At 57.4% G+C, this 17,153-nt stretch overlaps 1 protein-coding gene across 1 annotated transcript; it reads left to right on the forward strand.

Moving 5' to 3' along the window:
• The first annotated feature begins 306 nt into the window (after positions 1-306).
• CUL7 (cullin 7) lies at positions 307-14,182 on the forward strand. The gene is made up of 26 exons (XM_059938645.1): positions 307-597; positions 1,436-2,023; positions 2,457-2,608; positions 2,749-3,246; positions 3,784-3,922; positions 4,020-4,216; positions 4,488-4,716; positions 5,271-5,508; positions 5,595-5,700; positions 6,700-6,927; positions 7,204-7,294; positions 7,398-7,569; positions 7,744-7,849; positions 8,153-8,248; positions 8,383-8,558; positions 8,682-8,815; positions 9,155-9,337; positions 9,598-9,704; positions 9,805-9,987; positions 11,258-11,418; positions 11,586-11,802; positions 11,917-12,205; positions 12,882-13,027; positions 13,144-13,270; positions 13,358-13,563; positions 13,791-14,182. Exons 2-26 carry the CDS (start codon positions 1,444-1,446, stop codon positions 14,112-14,114), a joined length of 5,085 nt encoding a protein of 1,694 aa, XP_059794628.1. The 5' UTR covers positions 307-597; positions 1,436-1,443; the 3' UTR covers positions 14,115-14,182.
• The last annotated feature ends 2,971 nt before the right edge of the window (positions 14,183-17,153 follow it).

Raw genomic sequence — 17,153 nt, forward strand, 5'->3', positions numbered from 1 at the left:
ATTTCCAGTCGCCCCCCACTCCCCCTCGTTGCTCCGCGCCTTTATGTGTAATGGAGGAGGGGGGAATAAATGACCTCCAAAGTCTTTTCCAATTCTGACTTTGGGAAGCGGGGAAGGCGCTTCCGGTGACAGGAGGAGGGGGATGAAAAGGAAAAGGAAAGGGCGGAGGAGGAGGTGCCGCGCGTCGCCGAGGTGGCACCGGCGGCTCCGCCCCGGCGCTCTCGCAGGGCCCCTAGCTTTCCGCTTGGCCTGGCGGAAATGAGCGGCGGCTCCGGGCGGGCGACGGGCCCCCAGCGCTAGGCGGGCGGCGCCGCTGGTTGGGGACAGGCCCCGCCCTGCCAGGCCCCGGAGGCCGCAGACCTGCGCGCAGGCCGGGAGCAGACAGCGCCACGCCCCCAGGGCGTTCGATCCCGCGCGCCACGCCCCCTGCGGCCGCCTGTCCTGCGGAAACACGCCCCCTTTCGCCTCTCCGCCTCGACCCCTTCGGGGGGCCCAGGCGGGGCCCAAATCTCCGTCAGCGCCGCCGCCATAGTCTGCGCCGCGTCCTTAGCTCGGCGAAGGACAGGCCTCACGCCGGGACCCCCATCGACTTCTGAGGTGGCCACAGCCCCGCCGCGGCCCCCCGCCCCGAGCCCGGGTTTTCCTCCGCCCACTCGTCCACCGGGCCTCGCGCCCCCGATTCTGCCGCGCCTCGGGATTCTTGTTTATCTGGCCTAGCCCCCTCCCCCGCACCTTGCCGCGCGCCCCTGGCTTCTCCGGTCTTCGACCCCGGTCCTACAAGCCTCGCGCCCCTCACCCATCGGGTCTCCTGTGCACCCTGTTCGGAGCCTCACGCCGCCCCCATTGGCCTTGCTGCTTAAGCGCCTCCAATCTCCGGTGCCTCCAGCCTACCAGCCCCTTCTCCCAGCCCGTCGCGCCCTGCGCCCTCACTCCACCACCAGGTCTCTGGGTCTTTTGCCCCTGCAGACTCACTCTCTGATGCTTCAATCATTGGAGCTAGCACACCTTCCCATACTCACTCGGGGTCTCGATCCCCAACTCCCCAAAACACACACCCCTCTGGGCTTCGCATACACCCTTCTCAGGTCTGCTGCCGCCTGTCCCAGGGCCCTGGGATTCACTTTAATTCTAAGGTTGCCCTGCCTCCACTGTCCCCTTTCCTCTGCTCCAAACCAACTCGCTCCATGCTGCACGCAGGGCCTCGGACCCTCCTTTTAGCCCCCAAATTTTGAGTTCCTTCAGAACAAACACCCCAGTGTTCCTCTGCTTAGGCCTGGCCCCACCCAGCCTGCAGCAGGCAACTCCTGGGCCCTGCTTTACCCCACCCAGCCCGACAGCTGTTGCCACATTTGCTGTCCCAACTTCTGGGTGTCCTTGATTTTCTGACCTCCCCTCTCACTCTAGCTTGCCTATTCTCTTTTCCTTATGTTGCCAGGTGCCAGGATGGTGGGGGAGCTCCGCTACAGGGAATTCAGGGTGCCCCTGGGGCCCGGCTTGCACGCCTATCCTGATGAGCTGATACGCCAGCGAGTGGGCCACGATGGGCATCCTGAGTACCAGATCCGCTGGCTCATCCTCCGGCGTGGGGATGACGGGGAAGGCAGTTCTAACCAAGTGGACTGCAAGGCTGAGCACATCCTGCTGTGGATGTCCAATGACGAGATCTATGCCAACTGCCACAAGATGCTGGGCGAAGATGGCCAGGTCATCGGGCCCTCCCAGGAGACAGCAGGGGAGGCTGGAGCCCTGGACAAATCTGTGCTGGGGGAGATGGAAACCGATGTGAAGTCTCTGATTCAGAGGGCCCTTCGGCAGCTGGAGGAATGTGAGGGCACCATCCCTCCCGCCCCTCTGCTTCACACTGTCCATGTGCTCAGCGCCTACGCAAGCATTGAGCCCCTCACGGGGGTCTTCAAAGACCCAAGGGTCCTGGACTTGCTTATGCACATGCTCAGTAGTCCCGATTATCAAATTCGCTGGAGCGCAGGCCGGATGATACAAGCCCTGGCTTCCCATGATGCTGGTGAGGGGCAGTGTGGGGAGGAAAGGGGAGCAGGAGAGGGACTGGGTCAGCTTAGCGTCTCACAGGTCCCTGTGACAGAAGCCTCTGATCTCATCAGTACGTAAATGATTCTGTTGCCCTTGTCTTAGGATTGGAAGAAAAGGAGGCGGGAAGGTGAGTGTGGGCATCTCGGCAGAAAGGGGAGACTGAATCCTCAAGAACGTCCTATTAACTGTCTTTCTATGCAGAGGAAGAGTTTAGACTATTAGACTATTGCACATGAGACAGTGATAGCATAGGATAAGATAGTAAGTTTTGGCTTTTGAAGCAAATCAGCAAATCGTGTCATTCTTAGTGTGTGGCAGCAAAAGGAGTGAGAGAGTAGAGCATCTAAGAGAGATGCCTGGGAAGGGCAAGGTTAGGGAGCCGTTACTGATGGGGGTGTGGGTTACAGGGACCCGGACCCAGATCCTTCTGTCACTGAGCCAGCAGGAGGCCATTGAGAAACACCTGGATTTTGACAGCCGCTGTGCTCTGCTGGCACTGTTTGCACAGGCCACGCTCTCTGAACATCCCATGTCTTTCGAGGGCATTCAGCTGCCACAGGTATTCTGTGGGGAGTGTTGGGAGGGAGCTGTGGACAAAATCTAGGGATCAGGCCTTTGCACCTGTCCACAGAGGACAGTGTGGAGAGAGGCACTAAAGCTGGAGCAAGCGGGACATAGGCCAAAGATTGTGTCCTACAGGTCCCAGGAAGGCTGCTCTTCTCCCTGGTGAAGCGCTATTTGCACGTCGCCTCCCTCCTGGATCAGTTGAATGACAGTGCTGTGGAACCAGGAGCCCAGAGCTCCACTCCCGAGGAGTTGAGTGGGGAGAGGGGTCGGCTGGAGCTGGAGTTCAGCATGGCCATGGGCACCCTGATCTCGGAGCTGGTACAGGCCATGCGCTGGGACTGGGCCTCGAGCAGACAGGGGCCCTCGGCACGGCCCTCCTGTTCCATCTTCCAGCCCCAGCTGGCAGATGCAGGCCCAGGGCACCCACCCGCCCAGGCCCTGCCCTCCCTTAGGAGGTCAAGGCGGTTTCGCCCTCGCTCTGAGTTCGCAAGTGGCAATACCTACGCCTTGTACGTGCGGGACGCACTGCAGCCGGGGATGCGAGTGCGGATGCTGGACGATTACGAGGAGATCAGTGCCGGGGACGAGGGCGAGTTCCGGCAGAGCAACAATGGCGTGCCCCCTGTGCAGGTGAGCAAGAGCGCGGTGGCGGGCCACCGTTGGGGGTCTGTCTTGGGTGGGGCATAGCTGGGGCTTCAAGCTGGGGCCTCTGGCAGGCCATTCAAAGCGAAAACCCTCAGTAAGCTGGGTATGGTAAAAGGGGGTCAGCAATTGAGAGGGGGGCCGTTTGGAGGGCTGAGAAAATCTGCCTTTAGGAGACTCTGAGGTCAGGAGGACTCACTCCCAGGAAGAAGACTGATACAGCAAGACCATCCCAAAGGTCAAGTTCAGGAATGCAGTGTGGTTAAGGCCAGGAGGAAGTGTGGGGGCATAAGCCACCAAGGATAGGTGAGAGGAGAGAGCCTGTTCTCATTTGGGGAAGGCATCCTTTGTGTGCGTGTACGTGTTCTCCATATACCACAGGTTTTGTTCTTTAGAGGTTTTTCCAAACCTGGCCAGGTGGTCAGCCTGAGGGCTGTGAGGGCTGTGTGTCCTCATCATTGGGCCACAGCCGGTCATTAGGTGAGCTCTCTTCCCCTTCCCTCTCTTTTTTCCCATATGCCCCAGGTGTTGTGGGAGTCGACAGGCCGCACCTATTGGGTACACTGGCACATGTTGGAGATTCTGGGCTTTGAAGAAGACATCGAGGATGTGGTTGAGGCTGATGAGTACCAGGGGGCAGCGGTCAGTGGAGCTGTGGGTGTAGGTGAGCCCAGAGGGGAAGCAGGGATCAGCTCTGAGCAGAGGAGCGGTGGTCTGGCTGGGCGGGCAGTGACGTCCCTGTGCCCCTCTCATTTCCACAGCCCTGCCCTCCTGGCGGTGGAAGCCCATGGCAGAGCTCTACACCGTGCCCTACGTGCTGCCTGAGGATGAGGACGCTGAGGAGAGTGAACACCTGAGCCAGGCCGAGTGGTGGGAGCTCCTCTTCTTCATCAAGAAGCTGGATGGACCTGACCATCAGGAGGTTCTCCAGATCCTCCAGGAGAACCTGGATGGGGAGGTAGAGCCGCCCAGAGACACACAGAGGTTGGAGGGCTGGACTGTGATAGAGCATTTGGAAGGCTCGGGACGGGAAGTGGAGGGTGATAGCATAAGGGCTGCAGGGGAGGGGTCTAGGATGTTTGGAGATGTTGGCGAGCTGTTTGGGAGGAGCCCCCATGAGAGATTTGGGGTGGAGAAGGCGTATGCAGAACTCCTGTCCCCTGGCAAGTGCCTCTGGAGCCTCTGCACCAACAGAGCTGCCTGCAGTGAGAGCTTCTCCCCGATGACAGATTCTGGATGACGAGATCCTGGCTGAGCTGGCCGTGCCCATGGAGTTGGCCCAGGACCTGCTGCTGGCTCTGCCACAGCGACTCGATGACAGCACTCTCAGGGACCTGCTCAACTGCCGTGTCTACAGGAAATACGGGCCCGAGGCCCTGGCAGGGCAGCTGGCCTACCCATCCCTGCTGGAAGCCCAGGCCCAGCCTCAGGAATCAGCAGACGCAGCCACAGTGGAAGGTGGGGTGCCAAACAGACAGCAGCTCTGCACACTGGCCTCTGGGAGGGCATTAGCCCGGGAGGGATGTCTGTGCTGGTTTTTGTGCAATCCTCTCTGGCAAAGATGGCACTTTAGGAAGAATCTGAAATTTCGAGATGAGCAGTGAATGGAGAAGCAGACATTGTCCTCCCTCCAAAGTATGAAGGAGAGTGTCAAGTTAGAACATTGCAAGAAATTTGAAGCCTTGAAAGCCCTCACATTGAATTTTTTCTATTGTAGAGAGAAACAGATTATTGCATGCTTCCAGATATAGGGAAATGCTCTGCTATTTGCAGATAGGAAGCTCCTTTGCTATTTTAAGAATACAAAATAAAAAGTTTGTCATGAAGCTGTCTTAAAAGTACATTAAGAGATGCTATGAGATCCCCAAAACCTAGCGTTTAGGGGGAAAAAAATTAAAAATATTTTTAGGAGAAATGAGGAAACAAGAGTTGAGAGTTACGAATGTCTCTCCTTTTCTGATCCTTCACGTCACAAACAATGGCCAACTCTTGTGACTTCTCCTTTCCTGTAGCAAAAGAAGCCCCGACTCAGTGGCCCAACACTCCCCTGCAGCGTCTGGTGGAGGGTTACGGTCTGGCTGGGAAAATCTTCCTGGATCTGGAGCGAGCCCTCAGCTCAGAGGGGCCCCGGGAAAGCGAGGTCAAGCCACTCCTGCTGCAACTGCAGCGGCAGCCCCAGCCCTTCCTCACGCTGATGCGGAGCCTCGATACTCCCGTGGCCAACAAGGCCCTGCACCTGGCCGTTCTGAGGTGAGGGGGTGGTGAGCAGCGGGGCTGGGCAGAGGGGTCTCTGAGGCTGGCTGCATATCTCTCTCCTCCTGCCCCCTGCTCCCCAGAATCCTGATGCGGCTGGTGGACTTTCCCGAGGCATTGCTGCTCCCCTGGCATGAGGCCATGGACGCCTGCATGGCCTGCCTGCGGTCCCCAGACACTGACCGAGAGGTACCCCTGCCCTGCCCTGGGGAGATGCTGAGAGGGGGAGGACGCCAGGCAGCTTCTGGCAAGGCAGACCCCCTGGGCGCGGCTCGAGAGGGCACCATGGAGCCTTTGTGCTCTTGGTTTGGGTTTCGTTTTTAAAATTGAATTGTATTTTTAAAAATAGGTCGTACGTTCACGCAGTTCACAAATCAAAACAATATAACAAGGTAGAAACAAAATGCTCACTCCCACCTGAGTCCCTGTCCTCCCAATGCCACCCACATGCCCCTTATTGGTAACCATTTGTATTAATTTATGTATCTTTTCTGTGTTTCATTATGCAAATATAACCCAAATGTGTGATCCTATTTGCCATCTCCTTTGTTACATAAAGGATATCTATATTACATTAAGAGCCTCAGTGGCTCCTGTTTGGCTGGGCCTGTGAAGGGAAGAGGGGTGAAGGAGGCAGAGGGGACCATCACATCCCAGAGTCCCCTGCCACAGAGCGCTCCTGGGCACAGAAGACTTGGGAAGCGGTCAGAGAACTAGGGTCATGGAGGCAGCGGGTGTCTGCAGCACACACCTTTGGCGGCTACCCAGATTTTAGCTCTGTGGTAGGCTTACTGAGTGTCCACATATATATCTGGTCCTTCTCGGCCCCCTCTTTGCCGTCAGGTGTCTGTGCTTGGGGGCTGAGCATCTCATAACACAGCCCCACAGCTGGTTCTTGGGACATCTGGGCCTGAAAAGAAACCACCGGGATGCCCCCTGCGCCTATTGCCAGTGTAATCAGTAGTCAAGAACCCCAGGGTCCAGGGCACCTCTTGGCTTTTCCATTGCGGTTTGTTTGGTTCTCTAATTCCACCGAGCCCTCGTGTCTCCTCATCCTTGTCTTTTTACTTCCTCACTCTGTTAACTGCAGTAGCCCTGGCACCCAGCACACAGTAGGTGTGTAGTCAGTACTACTGAAGATGCTTGTGGTCTGTCCCCTTTATTCACCTCCCCCTGCCTCCTTCCCAGGTGCTCCAGGAGCTGATCCTCTTTCTGCACCACCTGGCCTCGGTGAGCAGGGACTATGCCGTGGTGCTGAATCAGCTGGGAGCCCGAGATGCCATCTCCAAAGCCCTGGAAAAGCACCTGGGAAAGCTGGAGCTGGCTCAGGAGCTGCGGGACATGGTGTTCAAGTGTGAGAAGCATGCCCACCTCTACCGGAAACTCACCACCAACATCCTAGGAGGCTGTATCCAGGTCAGGAGGAAGGGCAGGGGGAAGCCTTTGGGTTCACAGCTGGGTAAGCGTATGAAACCCAAGCAGTGGCAGGGGAAGGGGGTGTGTTCCTGAAGTTGGAAGGCAGGTGAATCTAGGGAATCTGGGGCCGTTTGTTCCTGGCCCCGCTTTCCCAGCTGGTCCTGCTCTGCCAGTGTTACGGAGTTAGTCCCGCTGCTGCTGGGGTTTTTCCTCCACGTGTGTTTCCATGTCCCTGCCCCCTCCCCGTACCTCTTCTCTCTGATGTCTGGGCTGCAGATGGTGCTGGGCCAGATCGAAGACCACAGACGAACGCACCGCCCCATCAACATCCCCTTCTTTGACGTGTTCCTCAGATACCTGTGCCAGGGTTCGTGTCTGTCCCCTCGTCACCCCGCGCCCCCACACCTCAGTCTGTTTTCCCTCCACACCTGCCAGGGCTGTGACCGCCACCCCTTCCCGCTTGCCCGCAGGCTCCAGCGTGGAGGTGAAGGAGGACAAGTGCTGGGAGAAGGTGGAGGTGTCCTCCAACCCGCACCGGGCCAGCAAACTGACAGACCGCAACCCCAAGACCTACTGGGAGTCCAGCGGCAGTGCCGGCTCCCACTACATCACCCTGCACATGCACCAGGGCGTCCTCGTCAGGTAACGTGCTCCATGCCTGTGCCTAGACACACACCCACGCTGTCCTGTGACTTCCCTGCCGTTTGTCTTGGGGAAGCACCCACATCCCCCTGAAGGTGACCAGCGTCCCCTTGGCTGTGTCTGTGAGGACACGACTGGATCCGGTTCCGATTGGTCCCTCTGCCCCGCTCCCAGGCAGCTGGCTCTGCTGGTGGCTGGCGAAGACTCAAGCTACATGCCGGCCAGGGTGGTGGTGTTCGGGGGCGACAGCGCCACCTCCCTTAACACGGAACTCAACTCGGTAGGGACCCCTGTGCCATTAGGCCACCCCTCATGGGATCCACCCTCCTGCCCAGACCCCTAAATGCCTATATTCCTCCCTGCTTTGAGCCCCGTAGTAGATGAAGTCCATCCCTGTGCCCGTGTGACAGCATCAGGCCCTGAGCAGTGAGGGTGGCATTAGGACCCCTCGGTCAGGACCCCGCACACCTCAGAGCTGGGGGAGGGAGGGACACAGCAGGCAACGGGAGCAGACTAGGGTTCTTTCAGCACTCCCATCCACACACGTGACGGCGCTCTCTGCCTGCCACCCCCTTGCCACCAGGTGAACGTGATGCCCTCTGCCAGCCGGGTGGTCCTCCTGGAGAACCTGAACCGCTTCTGGCCAGTCATCCAGATCCGCATAAAGCGCTGCCAACAGGTGGGGCCGGGGGAGAGGGGCAGCCGTGGGCACGAGGTTCTGCGGCCTGTAACTGTTGCAGGTCTTGGGCCGCCTCTCCAGCCCCTCCTGAGGAGGGTATGGGGCCGGTGGAAATGGGCCTTTGCACGTTGCAGGGCGGCATCGACACGCGCATTCGGGGATTAGAGGTCCTGGGCCCCAAACCCACGTTCTGGCCGGTGTTCCGGGAGCAGCTGTGTCGCCACACACGCCTCTTCTACATGGTCAGGGCGCAGGCTTGGAGCCAAGACATCGCGGAGGACCGCAGGAGCCTCCTGTCCCTGAGCTCTAGGTGTGTGTGAGTGCGTGTGTACCTGTGTGCATGAGAGGGGTAGCTGGCGATCTTGGGCTGGTGGACACGGGAGTCACTTAGGCCTCCAGCCCCCAACACCTTCCTCCCCACCCTTCTCCCCAGACTCAACGGGGCTCTACGTCAGGAGCAGAATTTTGCCGATCGCTTCCTCCCAGACAGTGAAGCTGCCCGAGCCCTGGGCAAGACCTGCTGGGAGGCCCTGGTCAGCCCCCTGGTGCAGAACATCACCTCCCCCGGTAACTGTCCCTGCCCTTGGCCCCTTTACTGTCCCGTTGGTCGGCCCTGCTCATCAGCCCCTTCTTGCTCTAACCTAGAGCCACCTGGGTTATGCTCTTGGCCCTTTGGATACCTGCGTTCATTCAGTACCCCCAAGCCCCCTTTTCACAGCCCAGGGGCCGCCTCGTTTCCCGTGTCTCCTGGCTGCCAGCTGACACCACATGGTCAGGCGGGACCTTGCTACCTCCCTTGCCGTATCGTTCTGTCCTGCTGCTCTTTCTTGGCACTCCTGTCCAGCCCAGCTTCCCCACTGCCCTGGAGACATGCCCTGCCTTGGCTTGTTTTTCCCCTGCCTCCAGATGAGGATGGTGTCAGCCCGCTGGGCTGGTTGCTGGACCAGTACCTGGAGTGTCGGGAGGCTGCCCACAACCCGCAGAGCCGCGCAGCAGCTTTCTCCTCACGGGTGCGCCGCCTCACCCACCTGCTGGTGCACGTGGAGCCCTGCGAGGCAGCCCCTCCAGTGGTGGCCGCTCCTCGGCCCAGTGAGTGCTGGGGGCTCAGGCGGGAGCTCGGTTGGGGGCCTTCCCTCCCCCAACTCACATACTACAGGCGTCTTTCCCTCCTCAGTCTCCCCTCCCTGCATGCTCAGCCTGTTCATCTTCTGGTTTGTGTCACCCCCACCTGGGAGCATCATTTTGGGTGGCAGAATGTCAGGAAAGAACCCCAGGCTCACCCTCGAATGGGGACCCAGGAGCTGAGGGCTGCCACCGCCTTGCCTCTGCCCCTTCCCCTGTCTCCACAGAGGGCAGAAACAGAAGCCATGACTGGAGCTCCCTGGCCACCCGGGGGCTTCCCAGCAGCATCATGAGAAACCTGACCCGCTGCTGGCGGGCAGTGGTGGAGGAGCAGGTGGGCAGGAGTGGTGGAGGGGGGGCGGGGAGGGAGGGCAGAACTGTGCCGTTGGTTTGTTGGGTTGCCCTTCACACTGCCGCCCCTTCCCACCTTCCAGGTCAACAGTTTTCTGACCTCACACTGGCGGGATGATGACTTTGTGCCCCGCTACTGTGAACACTTTAGTAATCTGCAGAAGTCAAGCTCCGAGCTGTTTGGGCCACGGGCAGCCTTCTTGCTGGCGCTGCAGAACGGCTGTGCCAGTGCCCTGCTGAAGCTCCCTTTCCTCAGAGCTGCCCACGTAAGCCTCCCATCCTCTCCTCCCCTGGGGCCTCTCCCCCTAAACTCTCCCTTTCCCTCCTCAGAATGGCCCACCCTTCCATTCCCATTCAACAAGGAGCATGTACAATACTAATATAGAACCATGTTATCAAAAATTCAAAAAAACAGGAATACCCTGGTGGTCCAGTGGTTAGGACTCTGCGCTTTCACTGCTGTGGGCCCAGGTTCCATCCCTGGTCGGGGAACTAAGATCCCATAAGCCATGCCCACAGCACCCCCCTCCAAAAAAATAAAAGGTAAGATAAAAGAAAGAAATGACCCACTTTGTACCATCCTAATATATCTCAGCATACTTTCTTCTACTTGTGTGCTTCATTTCACATAGTTTACTCACAAGTAGCTAAAATGCTTTATTCTGTTTTCTTTTGACCCTTACATGAAAAGCCATTTTCAGTGTTGCTGTTTGTCTTCAAACTTTTGTATAAATTCCATCCAATAGATGTATCGATACTATAATTTACTCCACCATTCCTATCATTCCACAAATATTTAATAAGCACTTAAAATGTGTCAGGCACTGAGATAAGAGCTGAAGATAGACGAAATCCCTTCCCTCAAAGTTTACAGTCTGCTAGAGAAGATGGACAATTAAGCTGAGTGCCCTGGTAAGCAGAGAACAGCGAAGTGGGAGCCAGAAGCATGGCTGTAACAACGTGGTGTGACCATCTTTGTGCACATAACTTACAGGCATACCTCCTTTTATTGCTCTTCGCTTTACTGTGCTTCGCAAATAATGCATTTTTTGCAAATTGAAGGTTTGTGGCAACCCTGTGTTGTCAGGTGATGGTCAGCATTTCTTAGCAATAAAGTATTGTTTAATTAAGGTATGTACACTGTTTTTTAGGCATAATGCTATTGCACACTTAATAGACTATGGTATAACGTAAACATCCTTTTGTATGCGCTGGGAAACCAGAAAATTTGCGTGACTTGCTTTATTATGATGGCAAACCCGCCATATCTCTGAGGTGTGCTTGTGTCTCCTTGCATTGAGTTACTATTGTTAGTTTGATTGATTCTAGACATGATAAATGTGAAAAAAACAGTTTTCACCATTTTAGTATTGTTAACGTACACAGTTAATGATTTTATAAGAGTTTTATAAAATCCCTGACCAGTTGATGAACCTGCTGGCCATTCATATCTCCTTCCTCAGACCCTCCCCCTGCTCCCACTCACCTCCTCCGTTCTCTCCTTCATAGTTTTCCTGTGCTCTCCCCACTTCCCAGGTAAGCGAGCAGTTTGCACGGCACATCGACCAGCGGGTCCAGGGCAGCCGGATCGGTGGGGCCCGGGGGATGGAGATGCTGGCCCAACTGCAGCGATGCCTGGAAACCGTCCTGATCTTCTCTGGCCTGGAGATTGCCACCACTTTCGAGCATTACTACCAGTGAGTGTGGACCAAGGGAGTGGGAGGTGGGGGGAGGCAGGATGACGGGCAGGGCCAGCCCTCGGGGCTGGGAGGCCGGGGTCCCGGCAGGCTGGAGTCCCGGAGCGGCGGCGGGGGCCATGCCGAGCACCCACACTGAGGCTCGGCCTGGGCTGTGCGCGCTGCAGGCACTACATGGCGGACCGTCTCCTGAGCGTGGGCTCGAGCTGGCTGGAGGGGGCCGTGCTGGAGCAGATCGGCCCCTGCTTCCCCAACCGCCTCCCCCAGCAGATGTTGCGGAGCCTGAGCACCTCGGAGGAGCTGCAGCGCCAGTTCCACGTGTACCAGCTCCAGCGGCTTGATCAGGAACTCCTGAAGCTGGAGGACACAGAGAAGAAAATACAGGTGGGCACTGGGGAAGGGAATTAGCAAGTGCGAGGGTGGGAGGCACAGAGAGAGGCATGGGGCAGACCAGAGGAGCCGCTGGCTTTGGGGCGCCCTGTGTTCCGTCGTCTTCAGGTGAGCCACGAGGCCAGTGGCAGGGGGCACGAGAGAGGGACCGGAGAGGAAGCTGAGCTGGAAGCTGGGGCAGCATCGGCGGCCGGCGGGGCGGGAGAGGAGGCGGCTGAGGAGGAGGATGAGAACGAGGACCTTTACTATGAAGGGGCGATGCCAGAAGTGTCTGTGCTCGTCCTGTCACCACGCTGCTGGCCCACTGCCTCCATCTGCCACACGCTCAACCCCAGAACCTGCCTGCCTGCCTACCTGAGGGGCACCTTGAACCGATACTCCAACTTCTACAACAAGAGTGAGCAGCTGGCCGAGAGAACTGGGGGCTGGGACACTGGGAAAGAACCTGGGCTTGGGGGTGGCCCCTGGGGCTGGCAGCCTTCACGGGGTAGATTTGAGGAAAAGGGCAGGAGCTTAGGTTTGGGATGGGGCTACAGGTGCCAGATCCCCAGCCTGTTGTCTTTTCTGTCTTTAAAATAAGACCCAGGACTCCCTTTGTGGGTGGTGGGGAGGATGGAGGCAGGAGGCACCTGAGACCACCAGAGAGTGGTGGGTGTCTCGTTCCTGGTCAGTCATCGTAACCTAAGCTCCCCAGTGGGGGCTGATCCTGGGCTGGGCAGCGACAAAGGAGCGGGGGGTGAGACTTAGACCCTGCCCTCAGGGAGCTCCTACACTACTGGGGGAGACATTTCTAGTTTGATGAGAGCCCCAATCCTTCCTCACTTCGTGGTTTTGTCTCCCTTAAAAATTGGGGAACTCCTCGAAGGCACTGATCACAGCCAGCCTGACACAGGTGGGCTCCCCTTACCCAGGAGGCAGACACAGAGAGGACCGAGCTCTGGAAGCTCAGACCAGGAACCACAGTGTCCAGAAACACTGGGCCCCAGACTCTGCAGAGATTAATGGGGACAAAGCTCCACCGATGGTGCGTCCTCACCAGCCCCCCTGACTCCCTCCTCCTCCCTGACACTCAGGTCAGAGCTACCCTGCCCTAGAGCAGGCCCCACAGAGGCGACTGCAGTGGACATGGCTGGGCCGGGCTGAACTGCAGTTTGGGGACCAGACGCTGCATGTGTCCACCGTGCAGATGTGGCTGCTGCTGCATCTCAACGAGCTGAAGGTGGCCCAGCCCCTCACGCCTCCCTGCGCTCTCCCACCTGTCCCTCCTTTTCCTTCCCTCCACCCTCTCTGCTCCACCTCCTGGGGAGGCCCTGACGCTTCCCTCCTCTTCCTAAGGCGGTCTCCGTGGAGAGTTTGCTGGCGCTCTCGGGGCTCTCTCCAGATGTGCTGAATCAGGCATTTGGGCCTCTTACCTCTTCAAGGGGCCCCCTGGACCTTCACGAGACAAAGGATGCCCCAGGAGGTCTGTACTTAGGGCCCCGGGGCCTCTGCCCTGAGCTGGGGCCAGCCTCCTCGAGGGCCCCCCACAAGTGACCAGCGCTTATTTCAGGGGTGCTCAAGATTCGAGATGGTAGCGAGGAACCCAGGCCTCGGAGGGGCAACGTGTGGCTCATCCCAGCTCAGACATACCTGAAAGCTGAGGACGAAGAGGGCCGGAACTTGGAGAAGAGACGGAACCTTCTCAACTGCCTCATTGTCCGAATCCTCAAGGCCCACGGGGACGAGGGCCTGCACATTGACCAGCTTGTCTGCCGGGTAGGCGGGAGTGGGCGTTGGGTGAGGAGGCTTTGCCGGGGGCAGGGGGCAGTCCACAGGAGGAGATGGATCCACATTTGAAGTTTCTGGCTCACTGTAGAGCCTGTAGTGGGTGAGGAGTGGGGTTGGGGTGCCCCTCATGGCTTCACTGTCCTGGGGCTGGGAGCTAGAGGTGCGGTAAGCTGGGCGTCTCTGACGTATCGTTTCCCCTCCCCGCTCCATACCAGGTGCTGGAGGCTTGGCAGAAGGGCCCATGTCCTCCCAGGGGCTTGGTCAGCAGCCTTGGCAGGGGGTCCACCTGCAGCAGTGCTGATGTCCTCTCCTGTGTCTTGCACCTCCTGGGCAAGGGCACAGTGAGACGCCAGGATGACCGGCCCCAGATGCTGTCCTATGCTGTCCCCGTGACTGTGATGGAGCCTCACACCGAGTCCCTGAACCCCGGCTCCTCAGGCCCAAACCCACCCCTCACCTTCCACACCCTGCAGATTCGCTCCCGGGGCGTGCCCTATGCCTCCTGCACAAGCACCCAGAGCTTCTCTACCTTCCGGTAGCCCTGGACACGGGCTCACGGTTATGTAGCGCGGCGCTTTCTACAGAATAAAATGCAGCAGTTTGATTACTTGACGTGTGTGGCGACTGCTAGGGAGCTGACAGGGACAGGGGCTTTCCTGGCTGAAAGGGGAGAAGAGCCCTCCGCTCTGAGGCAGTCTTGTGCTGTGCCAGGAGTCTCTCTTTGGGTGAGGATGGCAGGCTGGGGAGAGGGGGAGAGGGAGTCGGGTGTGACTGAGCATCCCCCTCCTGGCCGGGGGACTAAGTGGACTCCGGAGATGGGTCTTCTCGGAGGGTATGTGGTCAGAAGTGCTTTCACCTTGGCAGGGTGGAGATTCAAGCCCATATTGCCACGCGCTGGATGGCTTGCAACTTCGGCAGATCATCCAGCAGGGCTCCATTTCACTTGTTTGTGGAATTGGACAGTCACTGTGGGACTCTGATGTGTGGGAGCCTTTGACACGGTGAAGGCTTTGCCACCAAGTCCCTCTTCTGGCCACCACACTCAGCAGTGTGGTGCACGGCGCCGTCCCGAGGTAAGGCTGACAAGGGGACTGTGAGGTAAAGGACCCTTGTGGCCACTACAGGCACCCAGGACCTCAATGTGTTCCCCACGGACCCTCTATGGTCTGGGTTAGAAGCCAACCTAGAAGGATCTGCAGCTCCCACGGGCTCCTCCTCTTTGCCCCTCTCTACTCCCCTGCCTCTGCCCTCCTCTGGCTGTGCAGAGCTGCACACTGTCGCCAGAGCTGGACCCCAGCTAGCTCCAGAGGCAGGCCCGTTGCTCTGTGCTGCGGGGTGGAGCTGTGTGTCTGGGCAGGGCTCTTAGCGCAGGAGGGAAGGAGTGACCCAGGCGTCCTGAATCCATGACTAGGTGACTAGGAGAAAGCTACAGAAGAGTCAGGTGGTGGGAGAGGGCACAGAGGCCGGAGGGAACTGGGTGCCACCCAGGACTGATATTTGGAATAGAATCTGTAAGGGGAAAAGCAGCCAGGGCTTGGGAGTCAGGATGCCCAGGATGAGGCAGCAAAGCAAAGTGTGGACACAGCGGGCCCCTGCTTGCTTTGCACTGTGGTGGCCCTATGGTGCCGTTCGTGGTTCTCACAGCAGAACCGTCCTGTTGGTCCGTGCTATTCTGAGGCAGCATACAGACAGGCGGCAGCAGGCTGGAGCAGCAGTGGGCACACTGGGGTTGCTGCACTTTGTCACTTGGTTGCTCCTCCACCTTTGTGCCAGAGATCATGGCCTGTCTCTCTTTCACTGGCCCAGGCCATGTCCTCCTTTTTGAGCAAGCTCTGTGGGGCCAGCGCCTTTTGCCTCTCTGGGTTCTCATGCTCTTTATGAGCCTATCCTTTCCCACAGAAACCCAGAGAGCCCCCGGACTCTAGTAGCCAGGCCAGCATGCACCACATGCGGGGACCAGATGGGACTTTCTCCCACTACCACCTCCTGGGCTGCTGCTGCCCCCACGGGCTCTGGTGTGGGCTGAGCTCCAGACCACTAGTCTCATCCATGGCGTTCACTCAACCCCCTTATTCATCCCACTCAGTCACCCTGCCCCAAAGTCTCCCACAAGGTACCCACCTGCTCATCTGCAATGAACAAACCTCCAACAGTCCTTAAAGGAAGAGCGCACCAGCCATGACGCCAAAACCCTGCACATTCCTGTCTGCAGTCCAGCTCCTACATTGCCCACTGTCCTCCACACAGAGTCTAACCCCACTTTGACTCTGATCTGCCTGATCTGGTACCCAGGTCCAGCCACCCAGGTGAGCAGTCCTGATTGCCCTTCTCTCACCAGCACCAGTAAAGATCTGAGCCTCCTTCCCTGCCCTCAGGACCTTCCATCTCTACAAGGGCAAACACTTCCTGGCTGACTCAGGGGATCAAAGTTTGCTTCCCTGATCCCCTTGTGATACCATCCTCACAGCCTCAATTCCTTATATCCCTTTAGCTGGTTTGCACACCAAGGACCACATAATGATCCCATTTATATGAAATGTCCCCAAATTGGCAAATCTAGAGACGGAATGTGGTTTAGTGGTTGCCTAGAGTTGGGGGGATTGGGAAGAACTGAGGAGTGACTGCTAGAAGGTACGGGGTTTCTTTTTGGGGTGTCACAAATGTTACAAAATTGTGGTGATGGTCACACAATTCTGTGAATATACTAAAAACCACTGAATTGTACACTTTAAACGGATACATCGTATGGTATGTGAATGATATCTCAACAAAGCTGTTAACAATAAAAACCAAAACCAACCAGACCAACCCACAGCTGAAGCTCAGAGCTCTCCATCTCCTCTGGCTCCTCGTTGAAGGGGAAAAGTAGCAGTTTGGAGGCTTGGGGACCAATACAGCTGTGTGGTGGACATACATTACGGTTTCTTGACTGCCCTTCACCTGAACCCCCTTCTTGTGCTTAGAAACTCCCTACCACAAACCTAGGGAGAAGGTAGGGCCCACCTCCCACCATATGAAAGACCAGACACTTGGCTTTCCCAGCATCGCCTTTGCAGCCAGGTGACTCGATGCCTCTGCCAGGAATGCCTCAGTCTAGAGCAGAGCAGGGGGAAGTGGAGCACCTTTGATGTCGGCACTGACATCTTCACGTCAACACTGGTTCCCAGGTAGGACTTACAGTGCTTTTAACTGCTCTGACTTTATCCCCCACTCCTTTTTTGGAGCTTCTCTCCAGCCTTCTTAGTGTTTCTGTGAGCCCAGTAGTTCAATAGTCTATTTCTGCTTTTATCAGCCAGAATCGGTCTTTTGGCTTTCAGCTAGGCTTGACACACGTGACACTGGGGACCCTGTAGCACTGGCTCCTTCACTCCCCCTGGGACAGGCGAACTATCCTGGTAGCTAGAGCCCTCATCTAACAACCATTGGGAGAAGCGCATTTTATGCATTTCTGTCATCAGAACTACATCTTTTCCCCCATCCCAGAAGCATCAAGCAATAACAGATGTCTTAGCTTCTAATTCTACCTCTTCCTTTCCCTTACAGCTGCTTTTTATTTTTTAAATTATTATTATTTTGGC

Source organism: Balaenoptera ricei, chromosome 11, assembly GCF_028023285.1.
Source record: "Balaenoptera ricei isolate mBalRic1 chromosome 11, mBalRic1.hap2, whole genome shotgun sequence".
Classification (NCBI taxonomy): domain Eukaryota; kingdom Metazoa; phylum Chordata; class Mammalia; order Artiodactyla; family Balaenopteridae; genus Balaenoptera; species Balaenoptera ricei.